The sequence below is a fragment of the Prionailurus viverrinus genome, chromosome B2 (assembly GCF_022837055.1).
Source record: "Prionailurus viverrinus isolate Anna chromosome B2, UM_Priviv_1.0, whole genome shotgun sequence".
NCBI classification, from domain to species: Eukaryota; Metazoa; Chordata; class Mammalia; order Carnivora; family Felidae; genus Prionailurus; species Prionailurus viverrinus.
In genome coordinates this window covers 125699516-125719831 of record NC_062565.1, presented here as the reverse complement: position 1 = coordinate 125719831, position 20316 = coordinate 125699516, and the positions used below count along the sequence as shown (strand labels likewise).

Here is a 20316-nt window from a genome sequence, read left to right as displayed (position 1 = left end):
TCTTCTGACAACAAATTTTATCACTCTCTTTTTATATGAAAATGTCTTATTTCACCCTAATGTTTGTAGTACTATTATGACCTGCATTAATCAATTTTAATAATTATCATCTTGTAGCCAGTCTGGTTTCTGCTATATCATCATCTTTCCTTCCTCCTCCTCCGCCTCCTCCTCCTCTTTCTTTTCCTTCTCTCTCCCTCCTCCTCCTGTTTCTTCCTCCCTCACTCCCATTTTATTTTAAAGCCAGCCTAAAACATCGGGTCACTGCACTCATCTCACCCACATAGATGTGTTATATTGTCATCATCATTCCATTTGAAATATTCTCATTTCTCTTGGGATTTCTTCTTTGACATTTCTGTGTGCCTTACTAAACAATAGGAGCATTTTTAAAAAGCATATACTATAATACCATCATCATGTCTAAACAAATTCAATAAGAATTTTTTTTTTAACATTTATTTTTGAGAGAGAGAGATGGACCACAAGCAGGAGAGGAGCAGAGAAGGAGTGAGACATAGAATCCAAAGCAGGCTCCAGGCTCTGAGCTGTCAGCACAGAACCCAGTGTGGGGCTCGAACCCATGAAACGCGAGATCATGACCTGAGCCGAGGTTACTGACTGAGTCACCTAGGTGCCCCTCAACAATAATTTCTTAGTGTGATATCTATTTTTAAAAAGTTTATAAAAATATAGCATACATCAAGAACACTTCTTACATTACTCTGTGTGCCACCTAAGCACAAATGGATCTTGAATGAATAAAAAATCTGGGGGCTGTGTAGGCCTTAGACCAAAGAGATGTTTTATGGTTCATGAAAGATGCATTGCTGGCCCTGTAGCCACCAATTATAAAAAAAAAAAAGAGATACTTAATTCCTAATTGCCCTCTCTGGATATTGGCCATAAACATCTGTTATAATCCCAAGCCACCAAATAGGTCATCATATGTGAATAAGAATCACTAGAACAAGAAAGTTTGGAAGCAATCCAAGGATTAGCAAATGAAAGTCTTCCCTGGAACCACATAATCTCCTCCAATCTCAGTGAAATTACAGATGTTTGTGACCAGTCTCATAGCTGATTGGAAAATTTGGCAATAGAACTCACCAGAACTCTTTTATCTCAAGCCATGGGGACCATGGAACTATTTTTCACTGCTAAGTGGCTACTGCTACCCTGTTACCAGGTCCTATTGGACACAGATTAACTCACCGGAAGACAAATCCTGTCTCTGAACGGATCTCATTCTGCAATGTGTCTTCTCTGACTTTCTATGACCTTCTCTGAATGCATAGGCTAAATTCCCACAGGGTGGGTCAAGCCCCAGAAAGTTCCAATGTGAAATGAAAACACTATCTCCAATTAGGGACGAAAAAAGAACTTAGTTATCTTCATAAACAAGTTGCTGAAGACCCATGAGACCCAGAGACTGTCTTTATCATTAATTTACCCAAACTGCTTGCCTAACTGGAGCCTCATCTATAATCTTGGGAGAAGGGAAACTTGTATCTTGCAAATGAACACCAATAAATAATACATGTAGAAGGAATTAAGAAGTTAGAAAATGAGCCCTTGGCAGCTATCACAGTAATAATTACATCAGATAAGAATCATCAATGGATTCTAAAACCAGTGGGTGAAAGTATGGTGAGGAACAGGGTACTTGCATAGATTCAAATAGTTTTAAGTTAATTTAAAATTCATCACTCAAAGTCTTTTTAGTTACTTATTAATTAATAAGTACCAAAGACCTAATAATTAATCATCTTAACCAAGGGATGATAAGTCAACAGCATGAGCAATGGGGCAAATCGACATAGTATGCCCCATGTGATCCGCTGAGAACACAGCGTCACTTCTGTGTTATTCCTGCCAAGAACACATAACCTGAATGTGATCTTAAAGAAGTATCAGCCAATCACAGATTGAAGGTCATTCAACAAAGTAGGTCTGTACTTTTTTTTTTTTTATGTTTTATTTTATTTTTGAAGGAGAGAGAGACAGAGTGCGAGCAGGGAAGGGGCAGAGAGAGAGGGAGACACAGAATCTGAAGCAGGCTCCAGGCTCTGAGCTGTCAGCACAGAGCCCCACGTGGGGCTCAAACCAATGAACCGTGAGATCACGACCTGAGCCGAAGTTGGATGCTTAACCAACTGAGCCACCCAGGTGCCCAAGTAGGTCTGTACTCTTGAAAGTGTTAAGTAATAAAAGACAAGAAAGAACTGAGGAACTGCTCCCCATCAAAGGTGGATATAGAGACGTGAAAACCGAATACAACAGGACCCTGGATTGGATTCTGGACTGAGAAGGAAAGGACATTGTTGGAACAATCAGGAGTATTCAAATGGAATCTGTGGATTAGACCATAGAACTGTATCAGTGCTGATTTCTTGATATTGGAGGATGTACTTTGATTTTTCGGCAGAATGTCCTGTTTGTTTGTTTGTTTGTTTGTTTTGAAAACACATACTGAGATGCTTAGCTTTAGTGGGGCATCATGTTTGCAACATATTCTCAAATGATTCAGCATAATAAGGTGAAATGGTAAAATGTTAACCATTGAGGAATCCAGGTGAAAAGTATAAAGGAATTATTTGCACAAGTTTTTGGAATTTTTCTGTAAGTTAAAAATTATTACAAAACAAAAAGGTTTTTTGATTTCTGTTTTTAAAGAAGAGGCTGCCTACATCATTTGCAAGGTTTAATGATTGCCTATTATGTTGTGTGTTTCTACTCCTCTGGCTTTATCTGAGGCCACTGCTCATTCTTGATCCCTGTCCATGCAGCTTTGTCACAACCTAAGACAAAACAGTGGTTCAAAATGAACCCAATGGTGGGGCGCCTGGATGGGTCAGTCGGTTAAGTGTCCGACTCTTGGTTTCGGCTCAGGTCATGATCTTACGGCTCATGAGTTCAAGCCCCACATCAGCTCCACGCTAATAGTGTGGAGACTGCTTGGGATTTTCTGTCCCTTCCTTTCTGTCTGCCTTTCACCTGCTTGTGCTCTCTCTCTCTAAATGGATAAATAAACTTTAAAATAATTAAAAAGAAAGAAGTAAATAGATAGAGGGATAGACAGATGGATAAAATGAACATATTGGCATGCCAGTCTGGGGAGTGCGTGCGTGTGTGCACACGCATGTGTGTGTGCGTGTGTGTGTGTGTGTGTGTGTGTGTGTGTGTGTAAGCAGGAGAGCAAAGGATGGAATTGTGCATGTACTGGCAGCATATCATATCCACAGACAAAAGTATCATGAGGGCTCCTCTCATTGTTGAGAGATTAACATTCAAGCCCAATGAGGCAGTGAGGACACCAGGAACAGCTAATCCCCGGGGATCGCTGATCTGAGTCCTCACTGTCCCAGACAGGCTTCACAATCCTTTCACTGGTTCTTGGAGGACAGTATGCTCTCACTTAAAATTATAAAGCAGATCAATAAAATAAGGTGCAAAACAGAAATGTTTTCAGCCTCCTTTTCAAAGACGGGCCTCAGTATCTTGAGTTTTTGTTCCCACCCCCTTCCCACCGCACACTGTCTACTGTTCCATCCCAGCCAAGCAAAGGAGAAGAACTGAATCTGAGTTACTGTTTATTTATTTATCATTTTATTTTTTTAAGTTTATTTATTTTGAGAGAGCAAGTGGGAGGGACAGAGAGAGAGGAGGCGTGAGAGAGAATCTCAAGCTGATCATGCAGAGCCTGACATGAGGCTTGATCTCATGAACCATGAGATCATGACCTGGGCCAAAATCAAGAGTCAGATGCTTAACCAACTGAGCCATCCAGGTATCCCAAAATATTTTCTTTCTTTTTTCTTCTTTTTTTTTAATGTTTTATTTTTGAGTGAGAGAGAGCGGCGGCGGGGGGGGGGGGGTGGGCAGGAGAATGGGAATAGAGGATCTGAAGCAGGCTTCATGCTAACAGCAGAGAGCCTGATGCGTTGCTCAAATCAAACTCACGAAACTCGAGGTCATAACCTGAGCCACCAGGTGCCCCCAAAAGATTTTATTTTTAAGCAATCTCTATAACCAGCACGGGGCCCGAACTCACAACCCCGACATCAAGAGTCATACACTTCACTGACTGAGCCAGCAAGGCACCCCAAGGATCTGAGTTACTTTTTAAAGTGGACCTCACTTATACATGTTTTACATTCGTTCGTAGCAAGCACTGCTACAAGGACACATTCAAGTATAATGAATCTTTTTTTATTTTTATTTAAAAAAATTTTTTTTTTCAACGTTTATTTATTTTTGGGACAGAGAGAGACAGAGCATGAATGGGGGAGGGGCAGAGAGAGAGGGAGACACAGAATTGGAAACAGGCTCCAGGCTCCGAGCCATCAGCCCAGAGCCCGACGCAGGGCTCGAACTCACGGACCGCGAGATCGTGACCTGGCTGAAGTCGGACGCTTAACCGATTGCGCCACCCAGGCGCCCCTCAAGTATAATAAATCTTAAGCAAGAAAAAAGGAACATGCTTCAGCCACATAAAAAGAAGAAAAAAAAAATCAGTACCCAAGCAGCAGAACTAGGGTAGTTTGTGGTAATGACATCGTGGCTCATTGCATTTTAGTTAATGTTGCAAAGTAAGAAATCCGTGAAGAGAAATAACAACATGTAAAGAGACAATGAACAAAATGTGCTTTGCTCCTTTATTGTGACAAGGATATCTTCATTTAAATAATTCATGACACTACTTTGCCGTGTGCTACTGAATGTACAATGTGTACTTTGCAAAAATAACAAGGCTTAGTAATACGGAACTTGAATCTAATTCTCAGCTCTTAAATTTCTGATAAGAAGGAGAAAGAAGCAGCCCAAACCGCGATGAAAACCACTGAGAGGACAGCTTGCAGCGGTGGCCTGGAGAGGGGAAGTCACGTTGGCAGAGGTCCCTGCTTTCTTGCTCCCCGGGCAGTACCCTGGAGTCTCGACTGGTGGCTTTACCACCACTTTATGGCACGGCCAGGGTCTGGGTTAGGTGGGCTTCCACAACGGATGCCAGGGTCACACAGAATAATGATCAGGTTTGGGGAATAAAGAGAGTGGAGAACGTACGCCGAAGTCTTCTGTGAATGAGAGAACAAAGCTGGGTGTGGAGAAAGCGATAAGGAAGGGTGACTGAAGAGTTTAAAATCTTTTTAGATTTTAAAATTGGGGCGCCTCGGGGCGCCTGGGTGGCGCAGTCGGTTAAGCGTCCGACTTCAGCCAGGTCACGATCTCGCGGTCCGTGAGTTCGAGCCCCGCGTCAGGCTCTGGGCTGATGGCTCAGAGCCTGGAGCCTGTTTCCAATTCTGTGTCTCCCTCTCTCTCTGCCCCTCCCCCGTTCATGCTCTGTCTCTCTCTGTCCCAAAAATAAATAAACGTTGAAAAAAAAAATTAAAAATAAAATAAAATAAAATAAAATTGGGGCGCCTGGGTGGCTCAGTTGGTTAAGTGTCTGACTCTTGATTTTGGCTCAGGTCCTGTCTCGCAGTTTGTGAGTTCGAGCCCCACTTTGGGCTCTGTACTGTCGGTACGGATTGGGATTCTCTCTTTCTCCCTGTGGCTCTGCCCCTCCCCCGCTCGCTCTCTCTGTCTCTCAGAAATAAATAAACTTAAAAAAATTTTTTTAAAGATTTTAAAATAGTTTGTCTATGCTGATTCATAGCTACATGGAGGCACATAAGCATAAAAAATTAGGTTATCTCTGGGTGGGGGGATTCTGGGTGATTTTCCTCTTTTTGCCTACTCACATGTTCCAGTGCTTCTACAAAAGCCTGGAATTACTACTGAAGAGATAAAGAAGGCCCCAGGCTTCCACACAGGTGGTCCCTACCAAGTGGAACACTCATTCTCCTAGTCTTTGCTTGTCTAGCCTCCTACGTATCCTTCAGACTCCAGCCTAAATGTCAGATCCTCAGGGGAAGGCTGTCCTGATCCCCTGGACCCGCTGAGGTCTCCTTACTTTTCCTTTGCTACTGAGCACGGTCGGAGCTATTTATCTGATATCCGGGGGGGCTGGTCAAGCCTGCTTGGGAAATAAAGGAGAATGCATGTACACAGACTTCTCATTGTTATCAAAGTGCAGTACGACCTTCCATGTATGATACATACGGTATAACTTGTGGCCAGTGAAGCAATATGGTGCTGGGGAAGGAGCAAGAAAGTATACCTGGAACCAGCATGGCGGGTCTAAGTTATGTGGCTGGTGGGAAGCCATTTTTCGCAACAATATTGGTGACCATGTAAGGTAATGGCAGTGAAATTTTAGGGTGATATTTCTGGGGTGCTGACAGAATCCCCCCACCTCCCCAACAGGCTGACCATTCCTGCTGCCCACATCCTTGCCTGTCGGAGGAGGCTCCTGCCGCTCACAGAGCACTCCCCTCTCAATGTCATCGCCTGTCCTCTGCTGAAACCTGTATCCTTTACACTTGATGTGCACTATAATGTAATCTAAGCATGGGTTTTGTGTTTCCGTTCCTGCTGACCCTCAAACTCCATCCATTTTGGGGCTCATTCACTATTGAAAGTCTTTCTCTTCCACTGCACCTCAAGCCGCAAGGAAGAAGTCATGGTGTCTGTCTTGTTTGCTGCTATGCCCCCAGCACTTGGTACGGTGCTTCTGACTTGGCAGGGGCTGAGAAAACACGTGTAAGTTAGAATAAGGAATGAAAAAAATAATAAAAATAGAAAAGCACTACTTGTATTAACTTCCTGTTCATTGTTTAACAATTACTGCTGACTTAACTGGCCTAGAGCGGTGCAAATGTATGTTCTCAGAGTTCCGGAGGTCAGAAGTCTGAAATCAGTTTCACTGGGCTCCAGTCAAGGTGCTGCCAGGGCTGACCCCCTCTGGAGGCTCGGAGGGGAGAATCTGTCCCCTTGTCCCTTTCGCGTTCTAGAAGCGGCCGGCCTTCCTTGGCTCGTGGCCACTTCTCGAAGCACAGCATTGTCACACGTCTCCATCTCTCCCACTGCTTCTGGCATGACATTGTCTGTCGGGCCTCTTGCCTCCCTTTTAAGGGCGATTGTGATTACGCTGAGCCCCGATCACGCAGGATAACCTCCCCACCTCAACATCCTTCATCACATCTGCAAACTGCCTTTGCCCCATCACGTAACATCCACGAGTTCCAGGGTGAGGGTGTGGACATACTTGGAGGCCACTATTCAGTCTGCCACATTGCTCTAGCTTCTGAAACACGGAAAACACTCCAAAATATTTGTGCTGGTGCTACATTGCGCTCTCGGATATCCGGAGAGAGGCAGGGACATCCCCTTGTCCTGAAACAGGACATATTTTATTCTCCTAAAATATGAACTTCAGAGGGCAGGAATGTTTTACACTCTGTTTACTGTTGAATCCCGGGCACCCAGAGTTGTGTTTGGCACATGGTAGGCATTCAGTAAATATTTGTTGAATGCTGGATGAAGAGACAGCATTCTTCCGACACCCATCATTTACTTCCGGTAAAATAAGTTCAGTTTCTATAGGGTGATCCATGTGGTTCTGTAGAAGCCGATTCCATCCCTGGCTCCAAAATGCATATGAATAAAGGCTAATTCCATTTATTTGGGTCAATCTCCTGGCCACAGCAACTGGCAAAAGTAGGCATGGACCTATGCTAGTCCAAGCAGAGTGAAGCTCAAACAAGGAAATTATTTTTATGTCCATTCACAACGGAGGAAACCTCATAATGAAGCCAGGACTGCCAAAGGCAGAGCTGAAGAGCAGAAAGAATCAAGTCACTGGTTTTATTACTGAACCTCTGAATTGAGCTTCAACTGCAGCCAAACCTACTCCGATTTTTTCAATTATAGGAGAGGGAAATATTTCCTTTATTACTCGTGTCAAGTTTGGGGGTTACTCACAACGAAGCATTCGAAACCCACGAAGCAGCAGTGCCAGGGAAAGATGAAAAAGGCATCTAGAGAACCCGAACAGATCATTCTGTTTCGTTGGGAATAGAAGGAACGGGGTACTCATGCATCCTGCATTCCTGCCTCTGAGGAAGAGTGGACTCTTGGGGCCATCAGGTCACCCTTGGCTGTGCGCCACAGCACTCTGGGAATGGAGTCAATACTGCTTCCTCGGCCCCATCCCCGCGTGTTGAGCCAAAACCTCCACGGATGGGGTTCAGAGTCTGTTTTTACAAACTCCAAGTGATCCTATGGGCCCAGCCCTTCTCAGCATCTGGGAATTTGACTTCCCAGTAGCAGCAGATCCCGGGGCTCATGTCAAGCCGAGTACAAAGCACTGGGTGTGTGTAGGGCGGTCTTAGGAGGAGGTGGAACTCCTTTTGGAGGCCCTGAGCTCATGAAGTTCTGAGACCTGCACAGGAATCTAATTGGCTCTCTCCCATGTGTAAAGAGCGTCAGTTGAGCTTTCGATGCATTTTATTTTTCTAAAGGTAGCTGGTTCACAGCTAAATTCCAGAGGGTTGATGTGACCAGAGAAGGGACGACTGGATAAATGGATCATTATGGGCCATGTTAAACCTATTTATCTTCCTTTCACTTAAGCAATAAGGAAAATCAGGGCAGCTCCAGGGTTAGTGAATTCAAGGACTCAATGAGGTCATCAAAGGCCAGAATCTTCCATATTTTCACTTTGCCTCCTCAGTACTTTGCTTTGGTCCTTAGGCTCATTCCTTGAGGTGATTTCCGAATGACTAACAAAGTGAGCGATTATCCTCACACAACAGGAACCACAGATGGAAAGGGCGTGTCCCTTCCTCAAGCCCCTATTTAAGTCCCTTTGAGAGCTAAGAAAACTCTTCCAGAAGCTCTCTAGCAGCCACTCGCCATGTGTCCTTAGGCAGAATTAGTGCCTACGTGCCCTTTCATAATCCAGACGCCACCAAGGGGGTAGAATCATCGTGAACCTGTCCAAGCCTGACTCGCCCTTGGTGGGGCAGGGTGACAAGCCACCTCTGAAACACATAATGCCTGGGGAGAAGGGCCTCTGTCAGGAATATGGAGAAGAAACAGGCAATGGTGATGGCACGCGGGTAATCAACAGTGTCTCGCCCACTAAACAGGCACCAAAGAAAGAAAACATCTATGTAGCTGCCCAGGCGTCTGATCTACCCAACCTTTACGGGTTGCCCCTTTAGTTCAGAGTTCTTACTTGCCTCTGTCCTTGCTCCCCTCTATACTTGAGATCTGACTACAGGTATTTCTTAAAGGGGTAAATGTGGTTTTAATATCTGGTAATATAACTCTTACTCCTTTTTTTCCTTTATATTTATACTTTTCTTAACTGTTGGTATCCATTTTCTTTAAGTTTTATTTCTTTATTTTGAGAGAGAGCATGCGCATGTGAGCTGGGGAGGAGTAGAGAGAGAGAGAGAGAGAGAGAGAGAGAGAGAGACAGGAAATCTCAAGCAGGTTCCCCACTGTCTCTGCAGAGCCTGACACGGGGCTCAGTCCCATGAACCCTGACATCGTGACCTGAGCTGAAATCAACAGTCAGACACTTAACTGACTGAGCCACCCAGGCGCCCCTGTCGCTATCCGTTTTATTTTCTGGATTCGCTTTAGAATCAGTTTCTCGAGGTCCATAAGAGTATCCTATTTGGGAATTTGCACTAGGACTGACCTGAACTTTAAGACTAATTTCAAGACAATGGGCATCTTTAAGCATAGCACATCTTTTCAGTTTTTGTTTTTAACTGTCCTTTAACACAAGTTTATAATTTCCTGCACGAGGGTCTTGCACTTACTGTTTCAGTTTTATGCAACAGACAAAGGGAAGCAGAGCTAAGAGAAGGCAGTGGGGGTGGGGGGAGTAGGGGGGCAGGCAGGCAGGCCCCTCAGCCTGGGTGACATTGTTTGAATCCAAGGATCTCTCCCGGCCTGAAGCTAGACCAATCTTAAGTCAAGGCATTCCCGTTTCTTCTGAAGCTGGTTTGAATTCCATTTCTGTTATTTGCACCTGAAAGCATTCTAACCATGACATCAAAAGAATACACCGGGAGAACAGGAGGAAAGATGACAAACATCCACTGAATGCTTACTGTGCACTTGGGGTTTTCTTCTTCTGTTCCTAAGACCTGCTAGCCTACTTAGGGCTCGTGTGCAGCCACCTCTATGCTTACTCTGCCGTAACCCTCCTGGACATTTCCTAAACAGATTCTTCAATACAGAACAGAGACAAATGTTGTCTTAAAACCTTTCTCCATTTTCCTATGATTTTTCTGGGAATTTCACTCCCCCTACACAGAAGTAATAGGATTCTGGGTAGCTGTGGAAGCTAATATCATGTGCCTTATAAACGGCCGGTAGCGTTAATTATCAGGGCTGCGGCATTTGGGAAATTGTGCAGTGGACGACTTCAGGAGGTGCCATTAACACAGATGACAGTGTGAAACAGCACCCCCGGAGTTGTGTGACATGCCACCCTTGGGTATTATTACTGTGCAAAGTTCCTTCTGGAATTGTTTTATAGGAGTCTTGAGTTAATTCAATAGTGAAAAGTCTAGAGCGAAGCAAAGTATTAGTAATCGCCCATACTTGAGAACTTGGAATATCTTGAAAAGTTCCTTCCTCCCAGGGAGCTAGCAAATGAAAAAGTTGTTCTGATCATTTTTTTGCTATTCTTGTAATTAGGAGTGTTTAGGATCTCTTCATTCGGCAAGCATTTACCCAGTGGCTGCTGTGTACCTAGTATTGTTCTAAATGTTAGGGACACAGAGAGTCACCAGAAAAAGTTCTTGCCCTCACAGAGCTACAGTCTAGTGGAGGGGACACACAGTAAGTAAGCAAGCACTGTATATAACATAATGTCAGGTGGTGCTAAGTGCTGTGAAGACAAGTTAAACCTTTTAAAGTGTGGCACCACCATAGAAGAGTGGTACCACTTACAAAATGGGAAGTGAGAATTTCAAGCGCACAGGCTTTGCCTAGCATAAGCCAATGACCTTCTCACCATCCATTCTCCCTCTGTCCCCATCCCCACCCAATAAAACTCAAGGGTTTTCCTTCTTAGCTTCATCCACTTCTAAAAACTGCCCCAGTGACAAATGATGGTTATCCATGACCATGTGATCTATGTGACAGGATGGGAGCATGTCCAAAACCTGGGGCTGAGGAGAGAGAAGACTCAGGAGGAACCAGATTTCCAGACTCGTCTTGGATATTTAGAAACCCAGTGGGCCTTTGAATATGCTCTCTGCTACCTCCACACAGAAACAGTCTCCTTTCAAATGGATGCTCAGGAACTCAGAGTGATGGGGCTGTTCTGAATTCAAATTTAACCTAGATGCATCGTCTCTGGGAAATGCATACACCAGATTTCCTCACATTCCCAGATGGGATAGACATCCTGGCCTGAGCTCTCCCACGGGCCGCTTGGAAAGAGGGGGTGGGTGCAGGGAGGTGAGTGTGGGGGGTATTCTCTCTTCACTGTACATTTTTCTGGACCACCCCATTTCTGGTCGGCTGTGATGGACACACATGATGAGAGTGAATCCTTCGCTGTTCATGTCCTCCCTCTCCACCCACACACACATGCACACACACAGAAGAAGACAGTCCATCTGTGTCTTGGGATTGCACTTGCGTGAATGTCGCCCCAAGGACCCACCGGGGAAAGCTACAGGTTTGAACAGCTCCAGCCCTGGAATGAAAGGCCTTTGTGTGGGGCGTTGCCTGCTGCTGAGTCGGGGCAATTAGAAACCGGTCCCACCAGTGTGGCTAGGAGACCAGAGGCAAACTTCTCATGGGATTCTTTGAGGGACAGACGCAAACAGCCCAGTGTCCTTTTGGGAGTCATAGGAAAAGTCAGCCTAATCGAGCAGCAGGGGATGACATTAACGGAAGCTTTTAGACACGTGGTCATATAAGCATAATATACTGGGGGAAATGCCATGATAGAGGTTTGTAAACATTGCTGGGGGTGGAAGATGCGCAGGAAAGGTCCCAGGAGAGGGGCCACTAGAGTTGAGGTGAGGAAGAACTTGCCAGAGTGATGGTTTAAGAAGCTGAACCTTTGAAAAATGTCTTAAATATCATGAAACTCCATTTAAGAAATCTTCTTAAGGGGCGCCTGGGTGGGTCAGTCAAGCTTCATCTGGCTTCGGCTCAGGTCATGATCTCACGGTTTGTGGGTTCAAGCCCCGCGCCAGGCTTTGTGCTGACAGCCCAGAGCCTGGATCCTGCTTCGGATTCTGTGTTCTCCTCTCTCTCTGTCCCTCCCCTGCTCACACTCTGTCTTGCTCTCTCTCAAATATAAATAAAAGCATTAAAAGAAATCTTCTTAAATCTGAACAATGTGGAATATATGTTAGCACAGAAAAGAAAAATCTTACCTCACTGAGATTAAGAAAAAACTTTCAAAGAAAATTGTGACAACACAGTTCCACAATATCCTATTTAATACCTTTATAACTGTGACTGCTTCCATTAAGACAAAATTATTCAGAATTATAAAACAAAACATCTAAACAATGGCTCCTCAGCCTTGAAAACGGGGTTTGTACCAATACAGCCCGGTTTACATATAAATACTTCAGACATTCAAGCAATGCTAAATTCTCTCATGCATCCATAAGCTTATTCAGTGGTGGGGGAACAGGGACTATAAGAATAAATAGTGTTCAAAAGAAATATTTAACAACCAAAAGTTGATTGCACGGTCACTATTTGACCCAGCAGTTCCATTTCTAGGTAGAGACCTAAAAGAAATAAAGACATCCATCTAGAAAAGCCTGCATGCACACAGATGTTCTTAGCATTATTCACAATCGCCAAAATGTGGAAACAACACAAATGTCCATCAACTTAGGAATGGGTAAATAAAATATGGACTATCCATCCATGGAATATTATTTAACGACAAAAAGGAAAGAAGTACTGATATTTGCTACAAAATGGATGACCCTTGGGAACATTGGCTGAACAAAGAAAATCACGGGCCCCAAATGGTGTCACTTAGACCGAGTTGCCAGACCGCGGCTTAATACCCAATAATTGCAGTTTCAGCCTCCCCCAGAAATGGGGCTTTAACCGGTCAGTCAGGAAAATTTTTCTTCCCATCTGCACCAACAAGTCTGGTACACAGTCTCTATCCCCCGAAGAAAGATGAGGCAATCTACGTGATAAGACCTGTTGCTTTTTCTTTCCCCTAGCAAACAGCCTTGTTTGGAACAATCCTTTTCTTTTGCTAATAGCTTTCTTACCCCCACCCTCCAACCATAAAAGCTTTCCTTCCATTTTGTTTTGTACAACTCCTCTCAGAGTCCAGCTCCACTTGCTAAATGGGTGCCGCCCATTGGCTTGGTTGCATTTTGTTATTTAACAACAATACAAGAACAGAGCCAGTCACAGAAGACCACGTGTTGTAAGACTGTATTTATATGAAAAGTACAGAAAAGGCAATTTATAGAAACAGAAAGTAGATTTCACGGTTGCCCAGTGCTGGGGGTGGAGATGGAAAGTTACTGCTAATGGGTAGGAAGTTTCTTTCGGGGGTGTTGAAAATGCCCTAAACTTAGATTGTGGTAGTGTTTACACAACTCTGTGAATATACTAAAACCACTGACTTGTACCTTTTGAATGATGACTTTTATTGCACGTGAATTCTATATCAATAAAGATGTCTAAAAGAAAGTCAATTGCGCTGACTTGAAAGACTAAAATGAATTGGGCTTTTACATTTAATTAAAATCAAGCATAACTCGAATTGGATTAGACTATGAGCAAATAGTTTCTGTAGATGTTAGCAGGAGAGGAGACATGGCTGACCCAAAGAGAGAGGAAGAAAGACTTAATCCAGGGGCACCTGGGTGGCTCATTTGGTTGAGCATCTGACTCTTGATTTCACCTCAGATCGTGATCACAGGGTCACGTGGGTTTGAGTTTTGCATTGATTCTCTCTCTCTCTCTCCTTCCTTCTGCCCCTCTCCCCTGCTTGCTCACACTCTCTCACTGAAATAAATTAAAAAAAAAAAAATCTAAATTTTGGGGAATAAACTAATTGATGTTCAGCAACAAAACCACCACTACAAATTAAAGATGGGTTCAGGATGCCAAATCTAGAGACCAGAAGTTGACATACAACTTCCCCTTAAAAGCAGCAGCCCAGAATATGTAATAATAGCTTCATATGAAACTATGAAACCTACACAGCTCTCTGCAGAAATGCAGCTACTATGAAACAAGGCAAAGTAATTCCACTGAGCAGATTAGTCCCATATCCTGATGCCATAGTAAAAACTCAGGTACCAGACAAAGGCTACGACTTCCAGTGACAAAATGTCAGGCCTAATGTTAATGAGCCTCAAAATATACCACAAGATCTCTATTGACCTCCAGTGGTTACAGCTAAAATTGCGTGGTTTATGATACATGAGAAGAGAACATGATGAACAAGAACAAGAGAACAAGCAATTTTGGATTTGGGGTTTGGTCTATTATTTTATCTTGAAAGCTGTAAAGTTGGACTAAAAGGAAACCCAGCCGATGACTCCCATAAAAAGTTCCCTTCCCTGATTTTTAAGCATTGACTAAAGAGCTTATTTGTCTGTGGCCTGTTTTTGCAGCCTTTTTCAACATGGCCAGGAAGGTGCTTGCCTCCCTCCGGTGACTTGGTGACTCCATTGGGGACCGTCTGTGGACAAACCACTGTGCACCCACGGATGCAGGCGAGGGTACGCAGGAGAGCAGGTGAGCAAGCAGGTAGGAGAGAAGAAATGGCTGACTGAAAAGAGACAGGCAGGAGGAAGTGTGAGAAAGGGGGGAAGGCAGGTATTACAAATTAAAATAGGCCAGTCCGGTTTTGCACAACTCTGGTGCTTTTTGGTAGCTACCTCAGCAGTTCAGAGATTCGCCTCTCCCAACAACCTCACCACCAGGCTGTAGTGAAAACAACTAACACCAAACGTTGCTATACCTACAGTTTCCCTAAACAAACCTAGTAAACAACCCCCAAGCACTTCATACAGTCTCCTCTATGGGCTTGAAGGAGTCCCAGCTCTCTGTCCTTTGGGTGAAAGGTTTGCTCAGTTGAGAAAGTGCAATGTTCCGGAAGCGAGATTCTACTATTACCCTCATTGCTAGCCTCAGGCTACCAGAAACCCCCAGACTGGCAAGGCCATTGATCTGGGGATAAAGTCTTACAAGCACCTGCTACTGGGCTGGCTGGATTCTTCAGCCAGGAACAGGCGTGTCAGAGGGCTCTCTAGAATATTTTCAGTCCCACATCTAAATACCTTTAATTTCTCCAAAGAATCCATTTCTACCGTTCATCTGACAAATGAACAAGCCACTGGTTGCTCCGATAATAACTCATGTCTGATATGTGCTATGCTAACTAGCAAAGTATCTTGTAATAACTGAGACATTGTGACCTTTCCAGTAACAGTGCTAGCTAATCACGCTTAGAGCATTAAATCCTGATCAAAACACTAACTGTTCCTGTATGTAATTTCAACCAGTGCATTCAAATATCACACCATCTCTGCTGGAGTATTTCAAAGCAAATAACAGACATAGGAGGCAAGGGCAAGAAAAGAACAAGAAGCCATTGGCAATCGGTGGCGACTATCGTTAACCATTCTTGCCCGTATTCCTAAATGTTACTTTCCTGGTCACTCCTCGGATATTTTTCAGATCCTTTCATTTCAGATCCGTTGTTCAGGTAACAATTATTTATGGACCGCCTGTGTACCAGATATCTACTTGACATATATTATCCTTCCTTCTAAGGAGAATTTAATATACTAAGAGAATGTTAAAAATTCACTGGCTGAAGTCTCTGATGTTTGCAAAAGCTAAACATCTCACTGTGGTGTGGAGGTGTTATAGCCCTCCAAGGCTCCATTTTATCCTCAAGGAGAAAGCAGCATTAGAAGATTCTGTTTATAAACCTTAAAATACCAGTCGCTTTATTTGTTCTTTCTAAGGGAAAGAAAAAAAAAGAAACCCTTAAAGGTTATATAAACATTTTACTATATTTTATCTTCCTTTAAGAACCAATGATGATTACATCCTTGGGCTACATTTACCTTAACTGTGATTTAGTGCATCGTAAAAAAATCGTGAATAAGAATTCTTGACGTTGCTTGTTAGTCCAGAGGTCAAACCAATGACTTATAAGAGCAACTCTTTCCTGAAAGAGCTATAAGGGAGAGAAAATGTCATTTTCCTGTATAGTTCAATCTAAGTTGCTAAGCAATCCTTAGACAGTCTACCAACCTCATGGCTAATATTTGCATAGCACATTACAGTTCGCGAAGCACTTTCACTGTGTAGCAAAGGTCTATCCCTTCCGCTTCAACTGCTTTTATCTGGGGATAGAGAGACAAGCCCAGGCTTGTTGGGTGGGCTGGTGGGAAAGGCTGGCCAGGAGATATAATTACAGTGGGGCCCGAGGAGGGCCTCTCTGGAGAACAAAGAGGTAATGAATCCTGGCTCTTGTTTCTACCTAAACCAATGTGGCCTGGGGAAACAGATGCCAAACATTTCATCTTGAAAACACCTACAGGCTACACTTGAATAGCGAAAACAACAGGGCCATTTTAAGTAGGTATGATTTTACTAACCCACAGTTCTACATCTTTATAACCCTCACCAAAACAAGAGTTAATAAATATTGCTAAGTAGCCATTGTTAGACGTGTCTCCAAGGAAGACATACGCCAAGGACCCCCCCCCCCCCCCCCCCCCCCGCCCCAAACCTGGGTGTCGCTCCAGCTTTGCTCAGATGATATATACAAACTCACTGGCTTTATTACTGGGTCAGGCTTTGGCCTTAGCCCGGCTAGTCTCCTTCCCTTGGAACAGGCCTGAACCACGCATGAGCTATCAGCCGTTAATGATTGACAGAGTTGCCTAAGCCAGTCAGTAACTACTTCCTGCACCACCTTTCAAAGGAGGGGCATCCCCGGGCCATTGGACTGAACTGACAAGAGAGGATTAAAGAAATACACAGAGAATTAATTATACATGAATACTCTCCATATCGAACACCACCAAAGCACCTCCTCTTTTCTTCTCCCCAGCACACAGTGTTTTCTGGAGGCTTCTCTTTTGTCCCTGGAGGTACAGGGGAAAGGGGAGGCAGACCTTGGGGCTCCTCATAAAGTAGGAGTTGGAGACTGGAGGGAGAAGAGACTGTCTTGGGGCCGACAAATAGAAGTTTGTTTTTGTTTGAAGTGACTCCAAAACTAAATTCTTCAGAGTTTTTTTTTTTTTTTTTTTTTTTTTTTTTTTTTTTTTTTTTTCAACGTTTATATTTTATTTTTGGGACAGAGAGAGACAGAGCATGAACGGGGGAGGGGCAGAGAGAGAGGGAGACACAGAATCGGAAACAGGCTCCAGGCTCTGAGCTGTCAGCACAGAGCCCGATGCGGGGCTCGAACTCACAGACTGTGAGATCATGACCTGAGCCGAAGTCGGACGCTTAACCGACTGAGCCACCCAGGCGCCCCAAAACAATTCTTACTTGCACATTATGTAATGTACTGTGAACTTTTTTATTCCATTCTATCGTTTTTCATCTTTTTAAAAACTATTTATTTTTTTTTTTTTTTTTTTTTTTTAAATTTTTTTTTTCAACGTTTATTTATTTTTGGGACAGAGAGAGACAGAGCATGAACGGGGGAGGGGCAGAGAGAGAGGGAGACACAGAATCAGAAACAGGCTCCAGGCTCTGAGCCATCAGCCCAGAGCCTGACGCGGGGCTCGAACTCACGGACCGCGAGATCGTGACCTGGCTGAAGTCGGACGCTTTGTTTTTTTTTTTAAATACGGTGACATGAGACTCCGAATGTCACAGTAAAATCAGCCCTACAAATTAAACTTCTTTTATTCCAGAATATCTAACTTACCTCTCTATTTAATGACTTGTTGCTGAAAGGTGTCCAGGCACTGAATCTTGTGTGAAAGCACTCCATTTCCAGAGTTTTTCTAGAAGAATCCTGAGCTGACATCTCAGCAAATTATTTTCTTCCAGCCCTAAGATATATACATTCATTTCAATAGAGGCTTAATTAAGATCACCTAGAAACATCCAATATATTAATGTTGTCATCATGGGAATTATAATAATTTCTGCCATTCATTGACATCTATATATTTATTTAAATTTTTTATTTTATTTTATTAAAAAAATTTTTTTTCAACGTTTATTTTTTGGGGGACAGAGAGAGACAGAGCATGAACGGGGGAGGGGCAGAGAGAGAGGGAGACACAGAATTGGAAACAGGCTCCAGGCTCTGAGCCATCAGCCCAGAGCCTGACGCGGGGCTCGAACTCACGGACCACGAGATCGTGACCTGGCTGAAGTCGGACGCTTAACCGACTGCGCCACCCAGGCACCCCTATTTAAATTTTTTAAACATTTATTCATTGTTGAGAGAGAGAGAGAGAAATAGCACAACTGGGGGAGGGGCAGAAAGAGAGGGAGACACAGAATCTGAAGCAGGCTCCAGGCTCTGAGCTGTCAGCACAGAGCCCGACGCGGGGCTCAACTCACAGACCGTGAGATCTTGACCTGAGCTGAAGTCGGAAGCTTAACTGACCGAGCCACCCAGGTGCCCCATACATCTATATATTTATTTAGATAAAATTACAGCAAATTATGTGTGTATATATACATATATATACACGTGTATATATACATCCCTGTGGAAGATAATCCATACAAATATGCACAGGGAGTTCATGAACTCCAAGGCATTGCAGTTTATTCTGTCCTCATCTGTTTGTACCCAAACGTGAATCTAAATCAGAGTTATTTTTCACTTTTCTGGGAAAATGGCTCAGAAATTGGGATGATGCTCTACCAACCAGGAATACTGCTTTTTCTTTCCCTGGAAAGCAGTAATCTGAAGGGCTTAAAGAGGGCATTCTACCTGCCCATCTTTTGAGGACACAATGAGGACATAGAGAATAAACCTAGCATAATGTATCAGTCATCCATCGCAATGGATTCATTGCATCCCAAAATTTAACAGCTCAAAACAACTGGGGTCAGGAATCGAGGCACAGCATAGTGGAGTACCTAATCAGTCTGCTGGGGCTGTCATAGCAAAATATCATAAAGTGAGTGTCTTGAAGAACAACAAAAATTTATTTTCTCACAATTCTGGAAGCTAGAAGTCCACGATCAAGGTGCTGTCAGAGCTGGTTTCTAGTGACAGCTGCGTGCTTGGCTTGGACACAGCCACCTCCTCTCTGTGTTCGTACCGGGCCTTTCTTCTGCGTGCATATAACGAGTACAATGGGTAGGCAGCAGAGAGAGAGAGGGAGAGAGAGAGAGAGAGAGAGAGAGAGCGAGAGAGAGAGAGAGAGATCTTTGGTGTCTCTTCCTGTCCTCCTAAAAATATCAGTCCTGTTGGATTAAGGTCTCACCTTATAACCTCATTTAATTTTCATTACCTCTTTATAGGCTCTGTTTCCAAATATAGTTACATTGGAGGTTAGGGCTCCCACATGAAATTTAGGGGGACACAGTTAAGGCCATAAAAGGTATTTCTGCTTTAGGGTTTCTCATAAAGCTGCAGTCAAGGGATTGGCTAGGACTCCAGGCTCATTTGAAGGATGTGAAGCTCTTTCATGTGGTTGTTCACAGGATTCAGTTGCTCATGGACTGTTGGACTGAAGGCCTCTCTTGTCTTAGTTGCCACATGGGCCTCTCCACAGGGAAGTTCATATGGTAGCTGGTTTCCATCAGAGCAAATAAGAAAGCAAGAGAGGGCACGCAAGAGAGAAGTCAGCTTCTTGGTAACCCAATCTCAGAAGTGATATACCATCACTTTTGCTGTTAGTCAGGACAGGTCACTCGGTCCAGCCTACTCTCCAGCAGGGGGGATCATACAACAGCATGAGCCGTCATACAATCTATCTCAGTTCACCCTTTGGGTCAGTTCTCTTCTTTTTCCACATGTAGAACATGGTCGCCCACTTCTTAACGGACACAACCCAGAAGTGCCACCTCATCAGTATTTTTAGTTCAGATCCCAGAAGATGTGGATGATTCACAACAGTCTCTACAGATCCAGATATAGCTCCTCATGCTCTAGCAATCTCTAAAGATAGGTTGGCCCTAGCTCCTATACATACAATGGTAGAGCAGGGAAAGGATAACCACAATAAACATTCCCATTTGGAAAGGAGAAGAATGACATATAAAATAATTGATCCACAGCAATTCCGAAATCCTGCTGTGCGAGGCTGGGGCCCAGTTATCATTTTTAGTCTCAAACAATCGCATTCTCTTTCAGGCCATGTCAGTGATTTCTTTGACGGTACTACTTTCTCAAAATCTACTCTAAGTTATGCTTTGATTCCAGGCAGTGTTCTATTCTTATATTCTACCATT

General features: G+C 43.8%; 1 protein-coding gene across 8 annotated transcripts in view; it reads right to left on the bottom strand.

Moving 5' to 3' along the window:
* ECT2L (epithelial cell transforming 2 like) overlaps window positions 1-20316 on the bottom strand; it is an 84709-nt gene that overhangs the window by 51522 nt on the left and 12871 nt on the right. For 7 of the 8 annotated variants that reach the window (XM_047858445.1, XM_047858442.1, XM_047858448.1 and 4 more), the window contains exons 3-5: window positions 19077-19193; window positions 17822-17948; window positions 15999-16111 (exon numbers count right to left, since the gene is read on the bottom strand). In XM_047858445.1, the coding sequence (XP_047714401.1) occupies window positions 15999-16111; window positions 17822-17923 (215 nt within the window). In that variant the 5' untranslated portion in view covers window positions 17924-17948; window positions 19077-19193. The remainder of the gene's footprint in view (window positions 1-15998; window positions 16112-17821; window positions 17949-19076; window positions 19194-20316) is intronic. The other variant, XM_047858444.1, reaches the window with a different exon arrangement.